This window comes from Baudoinia panamericana (assembly GCF_000338955.1).
Source record: "Baudoinia panamericana UAMH 10762 unplaced genomic scaffold BAUCOscaffold_7, whole genome shotgun sequence".
Taxonomy (NCBI): Eukaryota; Fungi; Ascomycota; class Dothideomycetes; order Mycosphaerellales; family Teratosphaeriaceae; genus Baudoinia; species Baudoinia panamericana.
The window spans coordinates 337,477-358,245 of record NW_006911263.1 but is presented as its reverse complement, the minus strand read 5'-3'; the positions used below and the strand labels follow the sequence as shown (position 1 = coordinate 358,245).

Sequence of the window (20,769 nt, the reverse complement as noted above, 5' to 3'; positions counted from 1 at the left end):
CCTGTTTAGTGCACTCTACTAGTGGACGGGCACGGAATGTACTGGGCGGGCGTGGCTAGTGTGCTGCGTGTGCGGTTGCCTATAGAGCGCTCCTGCTTCGCATGCTTGGTGCCAGGATTCGCACTAGTGAGAAAAGGGCGCAAGTATGATATCGCTGTCATCAGGGTTTCAATGGCAATCAGGGCTAGTGATGTGCCAACCCGAACCAAATGGCGAAGACAAGGTCCCATGGGATACGGGGTTGCAAATCGGAGAGGGAAGGTTCACAACACTTGGTACATGCCGTGACAATCGTCGCCTGACTCGTGCACGCGTTGCGCCCCGCGACACCACTAGCGGCGTCATTGATTGTTCGATATGATTTCCTCACAAACGTTCGCCGCGAACGCTTCGAGGCATTTTAGCGTCGTCGTATGGCGCGCAACAGGATGTGATAACAATGTTTGGGTAGGGAAGCTAGCGAGCCCGTTCGAGAATGCCTACCGCAGCGCCAGCGGCTGCGAAGCCGTCGAAGTCGATATTTGACCCGTTCAACTCTTCGGCCACTGGCCACCAACGAGCAGACAACCGTCTTAGCGGCAGCACTTCATGGAGTGATTCGCGCTCGCTGAAGTTGAATGAACAATTCACCGCAGGCGCAGGAGGTGGAAAGCGCATGAGTGACACTGTCGGTGCGGGCAGTTTGGACTTTGGTGTGGACGGGAGAACAGAGAATGGTGGTTGGACACGTGGAGCAAAGGGCTTGCGCACAAAAGGGCAAGCTAGTCTCTGGGAGAGTATGCCGGGTGCTCAAATCGAGAAGTGCGTAGAGAGGCCAGCAAAGCGAGCCAAAGTCGAGCCAGGCGAAGAGAAACCGACAAAGGTAGTCAACCCATGGACCCCTTTCAGACGTGAGGATGGCAAGATCCGAGAGACTAGCTGGACGTCGCACGACTCCTCGCCTTCACATCTACTTTCGCCTGTTGACCCGAGCTGCTCGGCACCAGAACCGTCAGCGAGCATAAGTCCCGAGCCACCAGCACGCGACGCTGCCGTTTCCGACATTACCGTAGACGTCAAGAAGTCATCGCGAATCTTTGAAAACCTCACATTCTATATAAATGGCTCCACCGCACCAGCAATATCCGACCACAAGCTCAAGCACATGATTAGTTCGCATGGTGGCCGGCTATCCATCGCACTGGGCAGGAGGTCCGTAACTCATGTTATTATTGCTCGCCCTAGCAGTAATGGTGGCTGTGGCGGCGGATTAGCAGGCAGCAAGATCCAGAAGGAGATTACATCCAAACGCGGCGCTGTGGTCAAGTACGTCACTGTCGAGTGGGTGATGGAGAGCGTGAAGGCTGGCAAGAGATTGCCGGAGTCACGCTTCGAGGGACTGAGGTTGGCCCCGAAAGGTGTCGATAGCGTATGCAGAATGTTTGCGACAGTCAAACAGTCTCCGAAGGCTCATGACGAGAAAGACGACAAAGGGTAGCCTGTGCATTTTTCGATGTTCCATACGTCACAACATGCAGCCGCAGAGCCCCAATGAGAGAGAAACCTGTGAGCGCTAGACTAGACCGAGGTCCCAGAGTCTATGCACAGATTCTGTCCGGTCATTGATCTTGTCGTTGCTAGTACGCGAACCTGCTCTGCAACGTCCTGTTGAGAAGACCCCGTTAGCTTCATCCCTGCTAATTAGTGCAGACTCACCTCAACCGTGGCCAACCGCCCCAACTTCGTGGCCTGCGTCGCTTTCTGGATCTTCTCCTCCCCGAACTTCAACCCCCATTCCGTCAACAGCAAACCAGGGCTTACACTGTTCACCCGAATTCGCGGACTACAGATCACTGCCAGCGCCTTGCTGAGGTGGATTGCGGCTGCCTTTGTCACCGCATAGGGGAGCGAAGAACCTGACGGCTTCACGCCTGCAATACTGGCCGTCGTGATGAAGGCACCTTCGGTCTCGTCGAGATGCGGACGTACGGCATGCATTAGCCAGAGATGAGATTTGACGTTGTAAAGAAAACATCGATCCCAGTCTGCGTCGTCAAGGCCTTCGTCCAGGTTTTGGAAGTTGGTGACGCGAGTCCACCCGGCATTTGACACGACAACATCGAGGCGCCCGAAGGTTGAGACGGTATCCTGAACCAGTTGTTGAATGCTGGGACGATCGCCTACGTCTGCACGAAACGCCTGAAACCGAGGCTTTGCAAGACGGCCATGACTGTCCGGGATGCTGTTTAATTCGTCGATTAGCGACTTAGCACGGCCTTCGTTGTTGGCGTAGTTGATAGCCTAGTGGACAATCACTCAGTCTGGAAGCGGGGAAACACATATATACCATCGTGCATACCAGCTGGAAGTCGGGTGCGAGGCTACGAGCAATCTGTGCACCTAATCCTGCAGTTCCAGCTGTGATGAGGGCGACTCTGTGCATTGCCATTGTGAGTGCGAGATGCCAGCCTTAGATAACGTAAAGGCAGAACAAGCGAGACGAGCACCACCTTCTGTGATACTCCCATGGTTGTCACCCTCACAGCCCCCGCTATCGGAGGCCTCGGCGCGTGTTGGCCTTTGTCATTGTTAGCGAGGTGGACAACCGCCGACTGCATTTACACTCCTACTTTTGAGCATTACACGATACCTTGTGCTCCTGAATGCTAGTATGACTTTAATCGGTAGGGTTGTTGGAGAACGAGGTGAGGTGAGGTGAGAGACATTACGCGTCTTGCACGCGTCGCCTTCTCCCGCCTTCGGGTCTAGCTACCTACTCCATCGATCATCCTCGCCTTGTCCTGCCTATCTTACTGCTCAAAGTGTATATGCCTCCTCTTGTCTAACTCAAAGCGCGATAAAGCCCAGATTGAGTAGCACCACACAACATCCCAATTAAAATGCCGAAGCGATCGCAGGAGGATTACGAAGACGACGGTGGCTTCGTTGAAGATGCGCCAAAAAGCAAGAAGCAGAAAGATCGGAATGACAATGGTGCAGCGGAAACCACGTTGAACAGCGGGACGCAAATTGACGAGGATGGAAACGAGTACTGGGAGGTGTGGGCTCCTATGAGAGTGTGAAGTTAGTGGCATATTACTGATCCGGGTCGACCAGCTATCGCGTGGGCGGAATACACGACGTGTTGGGATATCGAGTTTCAAGGACAACACCCTGGTGAACCTGCGCGAGTTTTACCAGAAGGACGACAAATGGTTGCCTGGAAAGAAGGTGAGCAGGCAGTCCCTCTGCGATAGCATGTGGCTGCATGAACCACTGCAGTAGATGTCTGCTGCATAGGCTCCACACACGTTGCGCGTAAGAATCTCCCTAGTACTGACCACCACCAGGGCATCTCTCTTCCCATAGAGCAGTTCGAAGCCTTCATTGGAGCCTTACCAGCCATTGAAGCGGCGCTTCACTCGAGAGGCATCAGTGTATCCAGGCCGAACTACGACGGCGCAGGGAAACCAAGCGCCGTCCTCGCAAAGGCCGTAAATCTCGGCGAGGACGGCGCCGCTAAAGAGGATGGGCACGATGCGCAGCTGGCGCCAGGGTCTAAGCTCGACAAGTTCAAGTTCAAAGCGAACCATGAAGTTACAAGCGAAGAGGACGAAGGTTGAGTATGTGCTATTACGAAGGTGGCTTCCAGCTACAACAGCCTATACCCGTTAGGCCAGTTGAGCAGGGCTACAGCACACCAGCAGAACCTTTTCTGACGGAAGCGGTACGACCTCGTCCTCTTCTTTGCACCGCACGCGACCTATCCGCTGATTTCCAGTTAGAAGAAGACTCCTGCTAAGGTCAGGACCAGGCTTGCTGCCGTGTGAAAGCGCATGAACACTGTGCTTTTCAGGTTAGGCCAACGCGAACGACTACGCGCACGTCCTCAATTCCCACAGCATTATCATCCCCTTGATGGCCGGCCTACCATTACCGGCGCGAAGGACGTTACATTTCCATATATACGGCGGATTTGCGAGCCCGGGCATGATGCTCTGTTGTGCGGCTGATACCCATGGCCTACCTGTGTTGCTAAGCTAACGCCATTGGTAAAGTCGACTGCGGCAGCAGTCGATTGACGCCTTTGTGCGGTATTTACTCTGCATCATGCGCACTGCTTCCGCCAGGTAGTCGACCAGCCCTACATTGGATCGTCAGGCCACCCACTACTTCCCCCAAGTGGACTGGCTCTGCATCGGACCGTTAGGCCACCCATTGCATCCGCCAAGCCGACCGGCTCTGTACCGGACCGTCATTCCACCCAAGCTGTCTTCGCTTACGAACAAATCCTATTCTTGTCGCGCATGGAGCTGTGTGCTCGGCGAAAACACTCGTCTACTCGAACAAGCAGCTCAGATTTCGCTATATAAGTGAGCGGTCACTTCCCATATCCAGGCCGTAGCAGCGCTGCATCTTGTGCGTTGAGGACAGCATCTCCGTTATACGCTTGGCCGATCAGTGCTACAGGCTCAGCATGCCTACCATGTCCAACAACTTAAAGCCATCCATTCTGCTTATCCCTGGTTCCTGGCACAACGGCCCGAAGCACTACTATCAGCTGATCGATCGCTTGCGCAACGCAGGGTACGAGGTCGATGCATTAGAGATGCCTTGCGTCTGCGACGATCCCAAGGACAAGCATTACTCGGATGACTACGAGCACGTCCGAAATGCTCTTCGCACGTTGGCTGATCAAGGCAAAGACATCGTGATGGTAATGCACTCACGTGGCGGCCACATTGGATCGGACGCCTGCAAAGGCTTCGGAAAGGCGGAGCGGGCTGAGGCCGGGCACCTAGGTGGAATTGTGCACATGGTCTACTTAGCTGCCTTCGCCATCGCAGAGAATGAAAGCATCTTCACCGCTTTCGGCCAGCAACCGGCACCGTTCGTCCGCATCACAAAGACATCTGGGGGAGAAATTTCCTTCATTATCAATCCAGAGCACTATATTTACCATGATTGTCCTGCTGAGGAGGTTAAGAAGGCGATAGCCGATCTCCGGCCAAGCGCAGCAGTGACGGAGACGGAACCGTCGACATTCGCGGGGTGGAAGCATTATGCATCAACCTACTTACTCTGCGAAAACGACCAAGCGCTATTGCCCCGGTTTCAGGAGATGTTCTTGTGTCAGCCCGGCGCGAAGTTCAACGTCGAGAGGTGCGATGCGGGACATAGTCCTTTTATGAGCCGGCCAGACTTCACTGCAGAAGTAGTAAGGCGAGCGTGTGGCGAGAAGATATGAGATGAACGTTCGTAGAACATATCAATCCTGCCGAGCGGCATACGCTGCAAGGATAACGACTTGCAGGATTATCAGCATATTAAGCTCCTAACAAATGTTCGGTGTCTGTGCTGGACTGGTATCGAGATGCTTCGAATAAGCCAATGCTTCATATCGCCTTCCAACACCGACCCGCTAATCCCAACGACAATAATCGCAGCGCACCAGTTGCTGTACTGATAGATAGTCCCAATCACGCTCACACACTGACCCTTCGTTCATCCCCGCCGTCACTCGGACTCAGCACGATGGCTGGAGTGCTGACTCGCCGTCTCCGCTGCCTCTTGAGCTCCAGCTCAGCATCCATCAACCGCGTTTGCACCCACATCCTCATGCGGCTGTCATTGCGTACGGCTTCGCAGTTGAGCAAATCGGTAAGCGTAGACTTGATGTCATGGTTGACGCCGAACAGTCTGTCTTCGTCTGGCGAGAATGATACGGCGTGATAGGCCTCCGGAACGTCCAGCGTCCCGTCTTCGGGTATGGGCGACATGGACGGCGAGCGAGAGTTTGATTTCCGCATGGTCGGAGTCGTGGCAGGTTTTGGTAGGGCGAATGTGGGTGGCGACATCTGGGAGAATGATTGCCGTCCACCGAGAGTAGGTGATGAGTCTGTGGAGCTTACGTCCGAAGCCGACATCGTTGGAGATGATGTAGCGAGTGACTTGGGTGAGGCAGGCGGTGACGAGCTATTTGATAACCGGCGGCGGATCTTGCTCTGTTGAGAGTGGAGTGCCATATAGCGTTGCAAAAATACCGCCTATATAGCGTTTCGGAGCATCAGCATCGATTACGGATCGGTAGACGCGAGAGTTCAAGCTAGTCTTGTTGCATCTGCATGCAAAGTAGGTGTCTTTCGGAACATCGAAGACGTGGCGCTTCCAGGACGTTTCAAGCTCCCACTATAGAAAGGTCGAAGAACACAGAAGGAGAGCAATGTCCGGTACGTACCTTATCTTGACATCGTGGTGCAGCATTTGGCGCGCACAACGGTCGCAGCGAATCCGGTGCCGCTGCCGCTGCCATTGAGAGCTTGGATAGCCGAATCTGGCAAGTCCGCTGAGTCCACAGACGGGACGGGAGCTTGATTGGTCGCGAAGGTCAGGTACCGCTTCCGCGTTGGTTTGCGTTTCGATAGAATCTGGTGTTATAGCAACAATAGCGTTCCGGACGTGACAGGCGTCGTTGAAGGAGTGTCTCTGAAGCTGGCGAAAGAAGGTACGGGCTCGAATGTTTCCTGTTCACTTCTGGAAGCCTTGGAATGTTCCACGGTCGGGGGTGTTACTGCGTCACAGCAGACTGCGCGGTGAACAACCCTGTATCCGGAGTTCAAAAGGCTGAAATGGAAGCCAAGTTGACGCTACTAAAGCATTGCCGAGAAGCATACGTATAATTTGGTCAGCCCCTGTCACAAGCACGTCGTCGTTATCTTGTTATCCACACTGCGACTTCAGCTCACCGCGGCGCAGCCATGACGTCCGAGTGGCGCAAAGTTGGCATCAGTGATCCGACACACCTCTAAACAGGCACTTTCGATCCCGATTCCAACGTCTACGCCGGTCGGTGCAGCCGAGGCCTGCGCTGAAACAGGATTAATACCTGCTATTTGGCGATCGCAAAGATGAAACGCCGTGCGGACTACTTACCTCAGTCCCTTTCGATCTTGCTTCGCCCAGCAGCAATCGGGCTTTCGGACGTGGCTGGATCTGGTATGGTGACCGTGTCTCGTGATGGTACCGCGGAATGTAAGTGTAAACAGCTTCCCACGATTTCCTGGCAACGACGTTCGCGACGAGCATCCTGGCAGTTGGCAAATCGCTGTGTCTCTTGATGAAAGCCAGAAAATGCAATGTAAGATAAGGTGCAAGGAATGCGAGACTCAAGCATTCAGCGCCAACTGAGCGGTCTTGAGCATCACTTCATCCTTTCGGAATGTGGCCATCATCTTCCTACCCTCCCAAAACCCCTTCCCATAACTCACCAAGACCTCCTCACCATCCTTGATTCCACCCTTCCGCTTTCCAGCCTTACCCGCGCTCAGCACAAAGATGCCTACCCTTCGTTCCCACTTCATACCGTCCTTCCGCTTCGCACACACGACTTGAATGTAGCAGTCTCGGAACTCAGCGTTGGGCCTCTCAGCAATGCCGCGGTAGTCGTTTGCACAACGACTCTCGTTTCCCGACCGAACGGCATCCACGCTCAGACCGATCTCCCGGTCGAGACTGAGGTCGTAGTCACTATGTGGATCTGTGTCGGAAAGGCTGTTATTGTGGACGTGGCCAAGATACATGCATATAAGCCGGTCTGGAGCCAGGTGCTGCGCCGCGAATAGTCCACGCTGGCCGCAAGCTGGATGGGTTTCGTCCGTTATTACGCGGATCTCGACTAGTGGATTCGGAAGGATGAGTGCCTCGTTACTTGCGGCAATCTGTGACCACGTAGCGTCGTCGGAGCCGGTCCGGCTCAAGGCAGTCCTTTGGTCGGCGGTGACAGCAGCTGAGTAAGTGTGATCTGTAAGGTAGGTCACGTCTTCAGGCCAGTCCTTCGGCAGCGGAGCGGTTGCACAATCGAGTTTCTGTGGTGCAAACGCCGCAACGTCGGCTTTCGATTTCGATGGCATCCTGCTAAAGTGTGATGCTCCCCGTCGATAACCCGTTCCTCATCATGATACCCCGCCTTGCTACTTCTACGACTCTCAAGTTCAACTCTGCAATCCGGAGCCTGCACGCTCAGGAACGTGTCATTGCACGATTGGTGTTGCCAAATAATATATACAAACCTTCCTTCAAGACAGAAAGCTGGAAGCGGGGCAAGATATTCAAGCCGTGCTTTCAACATCATAAGCAACGACATGTTACGACCCAAAGAAGCGTAGCTTATGCCTGAAAGGCTTATCAACGTAAACACATGCGCTGCGTGCGATCCTACCCGCGCCAACACTGCGCATGAAGACCAACGTTTTTCCAAGCGGCCGCGCTGCGCTCGAAGCGCCTACCTGTCCGTCTGGATGGCTTGCATTCCGGTGACCCATCGCCATCGCCTCATCGTCGCGGCCACTGCGCGAGCTACACATCGCCCCTCAAGCCGAAGCTCGCGTAGCCAAAGTGACCCCCTGCCGTCATTCTAGGAGAGCGTGAGCCTCTTGGGCTTTGTGTCACTTAGATGCGCCTGGAAGCCACGGTTACCGCCAAAGTCGACCCATCTCCAGCCATTCCATCTCGGCTCCACTGCCAATGATCCTTGAAAGGCGCCCCAACCCTTGCAATGTCTATCTCGAGCGTCTCTCTCCCCCTTATCTGGCTTGGCCACTAGCCAGGCAACTAGACGCTGAAGGTCCGCAAGTACGAATCCTTCCTTGCCATCAAGGGCGTTGAACTTGCCTTCCTGCAATTGCTTCGTCTTGGTGTCAAGGTGCTGAAAGAAAGCATCATGCTTGCCATTGTTGTTGCCGGTAAGAATGTGGACGTAAGGGTCGATTGCTGGCCCGTTCGGGGTCATGCGAACCTCAAGCGTGAGGTAGGCGAGACTACGGAATGGCGTGCCGACATCGAAACGGACGGTGGGCAAAGGCGCCCTGTCCAGGTTCGTTTCGAGCAAGTGCTGCATGGCGATAGCGGAAATTCTCAGTTTGCCGCAAGTTTTAAGACGTTGTTCATCCACGTAAAACATGCAGGCCGTGGCATCGTAGTTGACCCATGTCTTGCAGCTGAAAGTGGTATAGCGAAGGTAAGCAGCGAAGATCTCGTCGCCAAAGGGAGGGTACTCGTGGCACAAGTCGGGTATCGCAAGCTTCTCGATCGGTACAGCATCCAGCTCGTGGAAACATTCCCAGTACTTGTCCTGGCGCTCGTCGAAGCTCATCGTGCTGAGCTGTTCGAGTGTGATCATGCCGTCAGACGTCGAGGGTAAGGCGGAGTCGGTGACCATTTGATCTTCATACGGAGTGTGGTTGGCTACCTCGACCTGACTGTCCGAGGTTACTTCCGCTTCCATCTTGCTGCCGATTGAGTCCTTGACGAACACTCTGAGTTTCAGAGTTACTGCAGCGGGCATCGTCCAGCGTGTGGTTCTGACTTGTGACAGCGAGCTTTCCAAGCAGTGACGGAGGCCGCCACCGAAGTGATGCATGTCAGTCACACGTGTTGAACACGGCTGCTTCGTGACATGTGACCGGTGACGCAGGAATGTGGTGAAAGGCTGCTAACACGTGTAGCGACATCCAGACGTGTGACTGCCGCACATTGCAAGCCGAACACCTCGTGCGTGGGCCAGCACGGGGACATTATCTGTTAGTGACACTATCACTTCACGTTAATGGAAGACAGGCACACCTCAAGCCTTGGGATCCAGCTCAGGGCGCCGTAAGGCGGGCGGTTGTGCATCTGAAAAACGAATTCGGAAGGCACGTTTTCACGCACCATCTTCTATTTCCAAAGCCATGCACTAGTACTATTTACGCTGCCATTGACTGTGATCGCTGTAAAGTTCTACACATCAATGCTCTTCTCCAGTGCCTCGCCTTTGGAGGCGACGGCAGGCTGATGAAAATGCTTGCTGCTGTAGCAGTGTTTGTTCCAAAAGTTCCCTGCCGATCCGAAGACCAACAGGAGCGGTCAGTTGATAGTTTTCAACTAGCAAAAACGCAATCTCGGACGAATCCTCACTGATATGCGTAATGCCCGTGCACTCGGATGGAGAAGAAAGGGAGGAAGTTGAGCGGCGAAAGCTGAGTTGATATATGGGCGAGATTGGCCCGTGCGTACATGACTCAAATTTGCTTTCTGACTCGTGTACCTTTGGCAGCCTCAGGCAAGCAACGATCGCGTCCTCCTCTTGTCGCGCTCTACGGTAGCTGTGCGTACAGTCACGTTGCGCATTGAGACCCGCCACCTGCGAGTGTGAACAGCGAAGTGAAGCAATCATGGCGCAAGCATCTAACCCTCTCCAGGCTGTTGCTGCGCCACTTGTATGTCTGGCTACAGGACTGTTGCGACTCTGCTAACCCTGAACCCAGCAAAACCACGTCCATTTGATCTCCGGCCGCCGCTTCCCACTTATAGCCGGCCCTCTGTCCATTGACCAGGCTGTGACATACCTGCTCGATGCGCCTACCATCGTCAGCCGCCTGGCAGCGATGTCATGGACGTATGTCCAGGCTCCGCAGGACGGCACCCTTTGGCTGGAGTATATACCACCGGAGAAGGAGCGCTTCTCCAGTGATGGATATGTTTGGGGCGATCCGGAGACGAGCATTTGCCATGAGTTTAATGGTTACACGATCGAGCTCTACCGGCACACTGTCGGCTACCGTCCGCACCATGACCAGATGGCTTCGCACGCACGAACTCGGTACCATCTCATAGCAAAGAACCCCGCCGTCAACGCTGCAAAGCCGGATCCCGCGCTGTGGATCGTTCACTACCATACGACTGATGCGAATCGGATGCTCCCAAGCAGTCAGGTGCCTTTCCCTCCGCAGATGCAGCAAATCATGCGCGAGCGGCAGGTGCTTGAGGCGCAAGGCAGACTCGAGAAACGCGATTTCATGTTGCACGACCGCAGCGCTTGGCCGGCCCTCAACCTACCCAACGCCGCTACTCTGCAGCGACAGATGAGCATGCAACAGCAAGGCTACCCTTCCCAAGCCAGCCAGGCGCAGGCGGCCATGATGCGAAATCAATATCCCCAATACCCAGCTTATCAACAACAACAACCACAACATCTACAACCCCCGCCGGCCAAGCGTCAGCGGCCGAACCCGTCCGTCTCGGGTGCTTCGGTTTTGCTCGATGGTATTCATGGAGACACGTCGATTGAAGATGAAGAGAACACCACGCTTGGTGACTTCTTCGACCATCTCACCCCACGCGATATCAGCGTGTCACGGTACATGCAACATCATCGTTGGATGGAAGAGGTCTTCTCTTCACCTTACGCTTCTAATCAGATTGTGCCGGCAGATCTCGGTCTCGGTCTGATGGGCGAGCTGAAGGGCTTGACTGACGGCATTCTTGAGCCGCCGACTGTAGACCTTGCGCTGAGCGAGCAGCCCCTACAGAAGGCGAAAGAAGCCCAGCCGTTCACTAACCTGAGCAAGGAGCAACTCGAAGAATTCAACAAGCGCGTAGCGACGCACCTTGAAGAAGGTCAAGCCGAGATCGAGCGGATGAAGGCCGAACATGCCAGAGAGATGGGCGAGTGGAAGAAGACGAATCTGTTGATGCAATCAGAGAAGAAACTGCGTTACGCAACTTGGCAGGGCCATGAAGATGCTGTACCTGCCTATCGGCTTGAAGATCCGTCGGCCACCGAGCATATGTCTGACTCCGAAAAGCGAGTAACACTTGAAGATGTTCTGAAGGAGGTCGAAGATGCGCTTGGCGTCAAGATCTCTGCCCGCAAAGAAGCAGAGATGGTGGAAAAGGGCGGTTGGGAGAGGGAGGAGGATGCCCCGCAGCAACAACCAGCAGCTTCTCGACCAGCGGACTCGCAACACCAGGACATGTTCGGCCAAGCCCAGCAGCAGCCGGTGATGCCTACCGCGACCGACCAGCCCACCATCTACCATGGAGAGCCACCCTCAATGCCATTGAAGCTGCCGCCCAATGTCGCCCAACGGTCAATCGCCCACGTGCAGCAAGCTCAGCAGCAAACGCCAATTGGTGAACCTGCACCGCAAACCGATCTCGGAGGCCCTTCAGATGTGTCTGACGAAACCGTGAACGACACGTCCATGATGGAGGGTATCGACCTCGACATCGGTGATACTACTATCGACTTCGGCGATAGCGCGCTTGTTAATGATGATGATGATGTGGATGATGGCCTCAACACGCTAACCTCTGGGTTAGCCGCACCCGATAACAGTAACACGACGACAGCCAGGACGGCAACATCGGGTGCACAACAAGCGCCACAACAAGCGCCACAACAGTCAACGACATCCGGAGAAGGCAATATTACTGGCGACAGTGCTGACGACAGTGGCTTGCCTGATGCGGCCGGCGACGAGTCGATGTTTAATGAGGATGCCTTTGGCGACCTCACAAACATGGACGACACTGCTGGTGACGACCTCTTCGAGTTCGGAAGTGGCGGTATGGGTATGGACGACAGCGCGTTTGGCGACGCAATGCACGGTATGGACGCTGGCGGTGACGGTGATGAAGGGCAGTAAAGCGGGGACGGCAACGCTGCGTAACGAGGACGGTAGAAGCTCACTCACTTCACCGACAAACGCTCGGCTTTTGCAGTCTTGCCATCTCGAACAACAAAATGCATAAACATGCGTCAACCCGCTTTCACATGATCAAGATCGTCTGCGCCTTTTGCTGTAGCGCGCTGTTCACGCTACTGCAACGCCGGCCGGCTCTCATCCTACGGACCGCTTTGACACCGTCGTCAAACCCTTGGCTAGCTTGTAGTAAGCAACACCCGTGGAGATGGTCCATTGACTTTCATCTCGACTTATCAGGAATCGAAGAAGCACATAGTCTGCCAATGGCAACTGTCTGAGCGGGCTCATTGCTTGGAGGCCGATAGCTCTACCTGTTACGTACAGAATAACTAGCGGCTCCCGCCATGGCGGCAACCTTGCGTTCAAAAGCCGTCTCTTCGCCTCTTATCCCGCTGTCGCCGTTGCGGCGGCGTCGTCCACTGCAGAAGGCGCCAGTGATATGTACGGGCAGCGTGGCATCTCCGCCTCCAAATGTCGAACAAGCCGACAGCCCTCTCCACGACAGAAGGATGTCATCCCACGCGAGTTGCGACACGTTGTGTGCAAAGTCTTGGTCACTGGAGATGTTTATACTGCATGTTGGTCACTTTTTGCAACAGCCTGGCAGCCTGCGTTGATAATATGTTGCATGCTGTTGGCCGGTGGACGGGATGTAGGTTACGGGTAACTAGCATTGAATGATTGAAGAAGCCTCTCGCGTATGAGTACGCATGAAGCTCAACATCTTCGACATGGCATGCGGGCCTGACTAGAGAATGGCCATTGTTGAGCCTCGGCATTTAAAACATTGCTGCTCTCCTGGTTATCGATCTGAGACCGTTGGTGTCCTGTCGAGAATGCAAAGCAATGCGGGTTGCGGCAACGCATCAAGCCACGGTGAGCCCTCATACAGCTCGCTTGTCGAAAGCTACTGCACCATTATGAGAGGCGCTTGTGTAGTCGTCCGGCCCGTAAGCCAGCATTTCTCAAGTGAACATGCCGCTCAGGTCTCTTCCCACTTTCGACCTTATTCAGACACAGCAGCTGCAGCAGGCTGAATTCGTGCGATCCCCATCGTTTAGGCCTTCAAGCCGTGAGCTAGCTGCGTTGAACGCAGGGCTGCAGCTTGGATCGTCTACGTATCGAACAGCAACTACGGTAGCGGGCTGCAGCCACAGGGTTAGCTTGGGGGAGACGCCGGAGCAAACAGACTCAGCGCCGTCCTCACTTCCCGGAGAATGGCGCAAGCAGGGAGTTGTGCCGATGCGTAGATTTTGTCCCCCACTTTTGTTAGTCGCGCAGTCCAGAATCTTTTATTCCGAAGGTCTGCCCATCGCTTTGATCAAGCGAGGAACGACGATCACCAAGATCAGTGACCTGTCACGCAGCACCGCCATTGCATCTGTACAACGCGCGTACAGCGTTCGAATCCAGCACTATTCTTGAACAGCTCGGTTACCCGCCGGATCGGTGTACTGGTCTACATAACCCTGGGGCAATCCACCAAAGCGTATTTGCCACGTGCAGCGAGTAACCTACTGCCGCCTAGACGCGCATAGAACAAGAGTGGCTGTTCAATTCGTCTACAGCTTTTTGCTATTTGATATAGCACCGCCAGGCCACTATGTCTGGTTAGACGCCGTTGTGGCCGCAAGAGACAAGAAGAAGTACTACCAACCAGTCGTGCAGCTAAGCAATCCAAAGTTTTTCCTGGGTCAAGCTAGCCCGTCGATCTGCTTGACGATCACATGTACCTCCGCGAAACTGCAGCGTGCCGAAGATTTGTCCAAAGGTCCATCCTTCCTACGTACGGAGCTGGTGGAGTTCTCTGTGTTTGGCATTCGTTATTCTCAGCGTATTCCCACATATTCTTGAATCTGAGGGTTCCTGATCGGCGTCTGATCTGCAACGGATTTCCTGGCTTCGCAAGTCCAGGGCCACCAGGAACGGCTTCCTCTCCTGGCCAGCCTTTAGCCAAATTCCGCCCATTGGGCAGCAGACAGGGTGGTCACCCGAGCACACACGGCGTCAATAGCCGTCGGGTGCGACGTAGGTGTACGGTGCACACCGGAGCAGTGCTGGCTCGCCTCGTTCACTTATTGGACCGGGGGTAGCTCGCCGGTGTACAGCTTCGCTGCGAACGCCTGCTGGACAGCTTGCTGGAGTACTCCACACTCCTGAGCTAAGTAGCGCAGAGTCGCAAACATGGCTCACGGAAAAATGACATTGTACAAGCTGGTGGTGCTGGGAGACGGCGGAGTGGGAAAGACCGCGCTCACGATACAGGTGTGCCATGTTACGGGATCAGAATGCGTAAGCTTTGACTGACAGTCAGCAGCTGTGTCTAAACCATTTCGTTGAGACGTACGATCCGACGATCGAAGATTCCTACCGCAAGCAAGTACAGATCGACAACCAGTCATGCATGCTGGAAGTGCTCGACACAGCTGGCCAAGAGGAGTACACAGCCCTGCGAGATCAATGGATACGAGATGGTGAAGGCTTCGTGTTGGTGTACTCCATCTCGTCTCGATCGTCCTTTGCGCGGATACAAAAGTTTCACCACCAAATACAAAGGGTGAAGGAATCGGCAGCGGCAGGCTCACCAACCTACCCCGGCTCTCCGCTCTCGCAGACAATGGGCAGCCCACTACCTGGACCGGTGCCAATCATGCTGGTGGGCAACAAATGCGACAGGGTGACGGAGCGGGAGGTGTCCACGCAGGAGGGTAGCGCTCTGGCCAAGCAACTCAATTGTGACTTCGTCGAGGCATCCGCAAAGAACTGCGTCAATGTGGAGAAGGCTTTCTATGATGTGGTGCGTCGATTGCGCAGCCAAAGGGCAGCTGCACCGCGAGAGCCCGGCAGAGTCCAGAGACCTGTCGACTCCGATCCATACCGACGAACCTACCGTGACGACAGCGACCGTTACTATCGATCGGATGGTAAAGGCACGGGGTCCAGCAGGAAGTCGAAACGATCCCGAGCCTCGTCCAAATGCGTAATATTATGAAGGGTATCAAGTCACTAGGGACAGAATCTTTGCGAGGGATGCTTGCCTCGGTACAGTTCGGATCGTTCAGGCCCGGCCCTCGGTTGGAGGCAACAAGCAGTGGTCCTATGCAGCAAGGATATAATCGCCTACAATTGCAGATGGAGCGTCGCGGATGCCGGAGTAACGTACACTAGGCGCCGGCTGCAGGAACCAGGGCGCGCAACAAGACCGCGAGCCGGACAGAGGTTCGCTGCGCAGCACGAGCCGCTCACGGGACATTACGGTCGGACGCGACAACCACCAGGTTGTTTTGCTTTTCGGTCGATGGAGCACCGGCCGAGGCGCCGAGATTACATTATGTCGCATCACGGTCCTCGCCTTCAGTTCCACACCGTACCACGAAGATTTTCCGGAAGCACTCTGAGTCGCACAGACTCGTGCTTACGCAGCCCAGGAGGCCTGTGCGAGGAACCTGATATGCGCTGGAGCCAGTGGATAGGGCCGCGGCTCGCTTCCAAGTTTACCGAGACAGTGGTGGATATAGTGCGCGGTGGTAATGCGCAAGGGAAGCACTAAGTGTGCCCATGCCACTCATTGCGCGAAGTTCGCAAAGGTGCGCCGCGATTAAGCATGACACCATGTGTTGCGCAACGATTGTGAGTCGGAAGGACTGGATGTCGCTGTTTCACGACTGTGCTATTCACGACAGATGACTCATGCATCGACCAGCAGGTTAGCCACGGCGCACAGGGATCCATGAGTCCACTGTCCAATGAGACGGCTTGTTCTTCATGCGGAGCATGAGATGGACATGAGAAGGGCATTCACGCAAAGAGCGGAGTAACTGCCGTGCAGATGTTTACACCCTTCGCGAATCCTGCTTGACATTAGCCGCTACACCAAATCGAATAGCTGGCAGCGAAAAGAACCAGTGCAGGCTATACAAGGCGGGCGGATAAATGCATATATGAATACAGATACCGTAGAGAAGCATGACTATCGTCATACGAGCTACGAACACGCCGATCAAACTCTTGCTGCCTTCTTCGCCTGCTTCTCTCGCTGCCTCCTCTCCGCCTTGTCCTTCTTCGCCTTCCTCCACTGAATGCCGTACTTCATGCTCGCTAGCGGCCCTAGCCCGGAAACAACGAATAAAAGTGCCAAGATGGTATATGCCCATCCGTTGCCAATCGCATCACTCATTGGGACAATAGCCGCAGAAGCAGCAGCGCCGAGCAGGCAACGCGTCACATTGTTGGCGGCAGTGGCTGTAGCTGGTTGACCTGGGTAGATGTCCACCATTAGCACGTTCAGGCATTGGAAGCCAGCTGTGAGACAGTAGCCTAGAAGGAACAACATGATGATGGGTCCGGCAAGCGAGATCTTATGGGTTATCATCCAGCCGTAACCGACAATGGCAGCAGCACCGAATGCGAACATTGGGAGCGCAATCTCCATTCGGGCTTTCTCAATCGGAAAGTCGGAGAGGTCCGTCTGGCGCGTCTTGTGAATAGGGAAGTTCAAACGCTTGGCATGCCTTCTGTAGTTCCAGTCGACCATCCTGCCCGTCGTGAATGCTGAAATGGCGCCACCCACACCCAAAGGTAAAAACATAAGCGAGATGTAAAGGTCGTCGAAACCGTAAAGCGTACCGAAGACGACTGACGCGCCAGTGGAGATGGCGTAGAAACAGGCGAGAGCGAGACCTGTGGCCATGAGTATCAAAGCGCTCTCGAAGTCGGCCAGCACGACCAGCGTTGATAGTGGGTTGGGGATAGTGAGGCGGAAGTTCTGACGCAACTCTGCTTTCTTTGCCTCGTCGACAAGAATGCCTTTCTTTGCGCGATTGTTGAATCGTATCGTGTCTGTAATGTTCATGCTGGACCATGGCGGCGGTACTGAGCCGTCACCGACGATCTTCCTGCACGTCTCCGGCAGAAACAAGACCAATGGAATGAAGAAGACGACGGACAGGATCAGCAGGAACCAAAAGATCCTACAGGCTGGGTCAGCCATGACATGACGGGAGGTAATAACGCAGCGTACCAGTGCCAGCCCAAATATTGGCTAAGAAGGCCACCCAGAATGGGAGACAACGAGGGTCCAAGTAGTGTACCAATTGAGGCATATGCGATATAGCTACCACGCTCAGCAGAGGTGATAGTGTCTCCCACCAAGCCGTTCGCTAGCGCAATCGTGCCGCTGCTGCCGGCCGATTGCAGCATTCGCAGCAGCAATAGTGCAATGTAGTCGTTCTGCAACGCTAAGCCGAGGTTGGCTGCGATGTAGATGACGAAGCATATGAAGTACGCCGGTCGCCTTCCAGCTTTGTCCGAGAACCCAGCGATCATCATCGGTGCCAGACCTTGAATGATGAGGTAAGTGGTAACAGTTACTAACAGCATGCCATGTCAGCATTCATCTTCTCGTCTTTTGCGCTCGTTATCCAGTACGTACTGTTGATTCTTGCAGGCGTGACGTGGAGGTCCGCTGCTATCTACGGGCCTGTCAGCAGGACTGCAACAATGCATGTTTGGCCACCGCCGTACCTGGTTCAGCGCAGGATAGTATATCGCGCCGCTCATCGGGCTAAACCAGCTCACGAAGCTCCCGGCGACAATGATGGCTCGTTTCTGTCCAGTGGTGAACACTGAGTACTCTTCTGTGGCAACGATGTCTGGCCTATGGTCTTGCTGCGCCGTCTTCGATAAGTCGACCGCTTTCTCGGTGTCAGTAGCATCTTTACTGCCGTCGTCTGCTACGTCGCTTGCTTCGGCCTTGACATCCTTCGGGGACAGGTCTGGAACAGAAGCACCGCCATCTGGGTCGGCTGCTTGGGGCTCGCTTGTCTTGGCCACAGCGCTGTTGCTTGCTGGCATGGCGTTGGCGCCTGCGGGCGTAGGTAACACGGTGATCTCGATCTGTTCGCGGACGGTCTCACAGATGTGGTAGTTGACTGGGGTGTCGCAACGCAGCCTTGTCCTCTTAAGGTGAAGTATCTTTAGTTCGGGATGATGGATGAAACGTGGCACTGCTTGCTTGTTACCATAACATGGCCGAATACACTATCGCAATCACCGCAAACCCCGTGATATAGCCATCGTCTGAGTTACAATAATGTGACTATACTAATCTAAGGTGCTGCCGCTGCTCGTCATGACGTGGATTGAGAGGCGGACAACGGTCTTACGCCGAAACCTCGTACTCTGCTCGGCCGTCAACTATGTGACCAATGAGGACTGAATATGTTGCTGGACCGTGCCTTACAGCAGATGCCAGATCGAAGCGCCATGTTGAATAATGTGCTCGATGGCATTCGCACGGTCGTGCATGGATACGGAGGTATCTAAAGTACGAGCGAAGTGCGCCGGCTTCGGAGCCCCTTGAACTGCTGTGTGTTGTGCTAGGGTTAGTGTTTGGGTTAGCATTGTAGGTTTTTCCATGACGGCAGCGATGTCAGTGTCTTGCTCTGCAGGTTAACCTCACGTCTAGCGGACCGCCATTATATTGAGAAGGTCGGACTTAGAACGACTGAGCTGGTCGTGGACGTTGTCGATTGTAGGCTGCAATGCATGCATCGCTGTTTGTACGTTAATGGAGCTGTCTATGTTCGGAATTTCAAGTACTGTTGACGTTTTCATACACGAGCAGGGTGTTCCGCACCAACATTAGACAAATGCTTGATTCAGTAATACTCTGGAAGACGGCGCAAGCAGATGCGTTGAGATTGACAGTTCGACGTACATTAGAAAGTTACGTAGCATGCTCAGAGATTGAAATACCCAGCCTCTCCGCCGCGGTTACAAATCCCATCTCACCCTCCTTCACCCAGATGTCCACAAGGTCCGCCTCACCACCCAGTTCAGGGTGCCGCTCCTCCTGCGGTCGCTCAATGTAGATCGTTCGAAATCCATTCGACTTCGCCGCCTTCAGATCGTCCAGATGCGCTGCCACCTACGGTTCATATCAGCATGTATGCCGTCGGACATTGTGCACGAGATGGACGAACCATGGCGCACTCCTCTGGCCTCAAACCCATCTTCTCCGCCGCGCCCAAGTAGACCTTCGGACTGGGCTTGTACGACTGAAACATCTCGGCCGAATAGACGTGCGTGAACTCCATCTTCGCATGCGCCACCATATCCTTCAACAGCGTCAAGTTGCCGTTGCTCAGAGTACAAGTGTAGAATTGACGGTTCAACTCCTGGATCCCACGACATGTATCCGGCCATGGATCGAGACGATGCCAGACCATGCTGAGCTCCTTGATCTGTTGCTCGTCCCACAGCGAACCGTCATGCACAAGGTCCGCTGGCGTGCCGTCCGTCCGTGCGAAGATGAGGCCTCGTTGGGTGAGTATGTTGCGTAAAGACTCCAGATGATGCTCGTCCACGGTCTTGTATGGCTTGCTTGGATCCGTACTGTTGGCAACTTCTCGCGTGAACTTCAGATATCCGTTCCGCCACTCTTGGGCCACTTCGCCCCATTGCTCGTACGTCTGTCGTGACGGTGAGCATTTAGGAGAATCGGGAGATGTTAAGACACTGTACCATATCAGAAGCCAGCATGCGGATACGGCTAGCGATCGAACTGGTCGGTGAGCTCAAAGCCTCCCGCGTCTGCTGCCATAGCTCCTCCGTGACCGTCTTCCTCCAGTCAACGCAGGTGCCAAACACATCGAAGAACAGACAGCGCGGCTTCGGATGCACGAGTGCCATCGCGGAGTAGAGGACCTTCAGAGAGCTTGACTACAATGCGGAACCGTACAGAAATTTGCCTCTACGAGCAATGGGCGTGGTAGCGCAATAAATATGTGTGATATTCCCTCGTGGATGGCCGCCCTTCCGTTACTCGTTCAACACGAAACGCTAGATGTACCATGACGATCTCGGCTACGATCGGACAGACGGCGGCCGCGGTAACGGAAAGGACTCATTGAGGGAAAGCCGATCGAACAAAATATCGCCTCATAGCAGCAAGTACGAAGTGAGAACAGATGATAAGTACTTGCCATGCAAAGTATCTCCGCCTTCGATGGGTAGCTACTATTGATGGCGTCCTGTCGGGCTTGTATCCCCAGGCCGAACTTGGAACGGTTGCGCTTTGCCGACACAAATGCGTACCGCATGCAACAAGGCAGCGTGCAGTTCTCTTTCCCCAGATAGTTATCGTAACTGCGACATAACATTGCAGGCTCGATGGTACTGCGTGTGTTTCTTGTCAAGTGCTCAGGCGTACGGGAACTCCCGCCGGGCGCCACTGCACCTTATCCTCACACTACAACGCGAT

The 20,769-nt window shown here is 54.5% G+C and overlaps 14 protein-coding genes across 14 annotated transcripts; 7 read left to right on the top strand and 7 right to left on the bottom strand.

Moving 5' to 3' along the window:
* The first annotated feature begins 211 nt into the window (after positions 1-211).
* On the top strand, positions 212-1,578 carry BAUCODRAFT_498690 (uncharacterized protein). The gene has a single exon (XM_007678904.1). The coding sequence runs from the start codon at positions 476-478 to the stop codon at positions 1,475-1,477; it is 1,002 nt and encodes a 333-aa protein (XP_007677094.1). The 5' UTR covers positions 212-475; the 3' UTR covers positions 1,478-1,578.
* On the bottom strand, positions 1,558-2,428 carry BAUCODRAFT_122970 (uncharacterized protein; the record flags this gene model as incomplete). Its single annotated transcript, XM_007678903.1, has 3 exons — positions 1,558-1,644; positions 1,696-2,280; positions 2,339-2,428. The coding sequence occupies 3 exons, from the start codon at positions 2,426-2,428 to the stop codon at positions 1,558-1,560; spliced, it is 762 nt and encodes a 253-aa protein (XP_007677093.1).
* Positions 2,429-2,563: 135 nt separating this feature from the next.
* Positions 2,564-4,060, top strand: BAUCODRAFT_498768 (uncharacterized protein). Its single transcript, XM_007678902.1, has 4 exons — positions 2,564-3,038; positions 3,097-3,210; positions 3,330-3,706; positions 3,768-4,060. The coding sequence occupies exons 1-3, from the start codon at positions 2,880-2,882 to the stop codon at positions 3,600-3,602; spliced, it is 546 nt and encodes a 181-aa protein (XP_007677092.1). The 5' UTR covers positions 2,564-2,879; the 3' UTR covers positions 3,603-3,706; positions 3,768-4,060.
* Positions 4,061-4,465: 405 nt separating this feature from the next.
* Positions 4,466-5,227, top strand: BAUCODRAFT_71724 (uncharacterized protein; the record flags this gene model as incomplete). The annotated part of the gene is made up of 1 exon (XM_007678805.1): positions 4,466-5,227. One exon carries the CDS (start codon positions 4,466-4,468, stop codon positions 5,225-5,227), a length of 762 nt encoding a protein of 253 aa, XP_007676995.1.
* A 119-nt stretch (positions 5,228-5,346) lies between these two features.
* Positions 5,347-6,686, bottom strand: BAUCODRAFT_498685 (uncharacterized protein). The gene is made up of 2 exons (XM_007678901.1): positions 6,218-6,686; positions 5,347-6,026 (listed from the first exon to the last, which is right to left on the bottom strand). The coding sequence occupies exons 1-2, from the start codon at positions 6,290-6,292 to the stop codon at positions 5,466-5,468; spliced, it is 636 nt and encodes a 211-aa protein (XP_007677091.1). The 5' UTR covers positions 6,293-6,686; the 3' UTR covers positions 5,347-5,465.
* An 81-nt stretch (positions 6,687-6,767) lies between these two features.
* BAUCODRAFT_34434 (uncharacterized protein) lies at positions 6,768-8,035 on the bottom strand. Its single transcript, XM_007678595.1, has 2 exons — positions 6,913-8,035; positions 6,768-6,847 (listed from the first exon to the last, which is right to left on the bottom strand). The coding sequence occupies exon 1, from the start codon at positions 7,887-7,889 to the stop codon at positions 7,146-7,148; it is 744 nt and encodes a 247-aa protein (XP_007676785.1). The 5' UTR covers positions 7,890-8,035; the 3' UTR covers positions 6,768-6,847; positions 6,913-7,145.
* On the bottom strand, positions 8,026-9,642 carry BAUCODRAFT_34433 (uncharacterized protein). Its single transcript, XM_007678594.1, has one exon. The coding sequence runs from the start codon at positions 9,395-9,397 to the stop codon at positions 8,393-8,395; it is 1,005 nt and encodes a 334-aa protein (XP_007676784.1). The 5' UTR covers positions 9,398-9,642; the 3' UTR covers positions 8,026-8,392.
* Positions 9,643-10,283: 641 nt separating this feature from the next.
* Positions 10,284-11,699, top strand: BAUCODRAFT_42961 (uncharacterized protein; the record flags this gene model as incomplete). The annotated part of the gene is made up of 1 exon (XM_007678698.1): positions 10,284-11,699. A coding segment is annotated over one exon (1,416 nt), but the record flags the coding sequence as incomplete, so codon positions are not given.
* Positions 11,700-12,433: 734 nt separating this feature from the next.
* BAUCODRAFT_498590 (uncharacterized protein) lies at positions 12,434-12,882 on the top strand. The gene has a single exon (XM_007678900.1). It carries the CDS (start codon positions 12,545-12,547, stop codon positions 12,782-12,784), a length of 240 nt encoding a protein of 79 aa, XP_007677090.1. The 5' UTR covers positions 12,434-12,544; the 3' UTR covers positions 12,785-12,882.
* Positions 12,883-13,302: 420 nt separating this feature from the next.
* On the top strand, positions 13,303-14,110 carry BAUCODRAFT_498575 (uncharacterized protein). Its single transcript, XM_007678899.1, has one exon. It carries the CDS (start codon positions 13,482-13,484, stop codon positions 13,929-13,931), a length of 450 nt encoding a protein of 149 aa, XP_007677089.1. The 5' UTR covers positions 13,303-13,481; the 3' UTR covers positions 13,932-14,110.
* A 580-nt stretch (positions 14,111-14,690) lies between these two features.
* Positions 14,691-15,327, top strand: BAUCODRAFT_53363 (uncharacterized protein; the record flags this gene model as incomplete). Its single annotated transcript, XM_007678719.1, has 2 exons — positions 14,691-14,771; positions 14,821-15,327. Coding segments are annotated over 2 exons (588 nt in total), but the record flags the coding sequence as incomplete, so codon positions are not given.
* A 223-nt stretch (positions 15,328-15,550) lies between these two features.
* On the bottom strand, positions 15,551-15,949 carry BAUCODRAFT_498555 (uncharacterized protein). The gene has a single exon (XM_007678898.1). It carries the CDS (start codon positions 15,844-15,846, stop codon positions 15,604-15,606), a length of 243 nt encoding a protein of 80 aa, XP_007677088.1. The 5' UTR covers positions 15,847-15,949; the 3' UTR covers positions 15,551-15,603.
* Positions 15,950-16,106: 157 nt separating this feature from the next.
* Positions 16,107-18,082, bottom strand: BAUCODRAFT_34431 (uncharacterized protein). The gene is made up of 3 exons (XM_007678593.1): positions 17,938-18,082; positions 17,527-17,875; positions 16,107-17,476 (listed from the first exon to the last, which is right to left on the bottom strand). The coding sequence occupies exons 2-3, from the start codon at positions 17,829-17,831 to the stop codon at positions 16,507-16,509; spliced, it is 1,275 nt and encodes a 424-aa protein (XP_007676783.1). The 5' UTR covers positions 17,832-17,875; positions 17,938-18,082; the 3' UTR covers positions 16,107-16,506.
* Positions 18,083-19,185: 1,103 nt separating this feature from the next.
* Positions 19,186-20,526, bottom strand: BAUCODRAFT_34430 (uncharacterized protein). The gene is made up of 3 exons (XM_007678592.1): positions 20,031-20,526; positions 19,490-19,978; positions 19,186-19,434 (listed from the first exon to the last, which is right to left on the bottom strand). Exons 1-3 carry the CDS (start codon positions 20,196-20,198, stop codon positions 19,234-19,236), a joined length of 858 nt encoding a protein of 285 aa, XP_007676782.1. The 5' UTR covers positions 20,199-20,526; the 3' UTR covers positions 19,186-19,233.
* Positions 20,527-20,769: the final 243 nt, after the last annotated feature.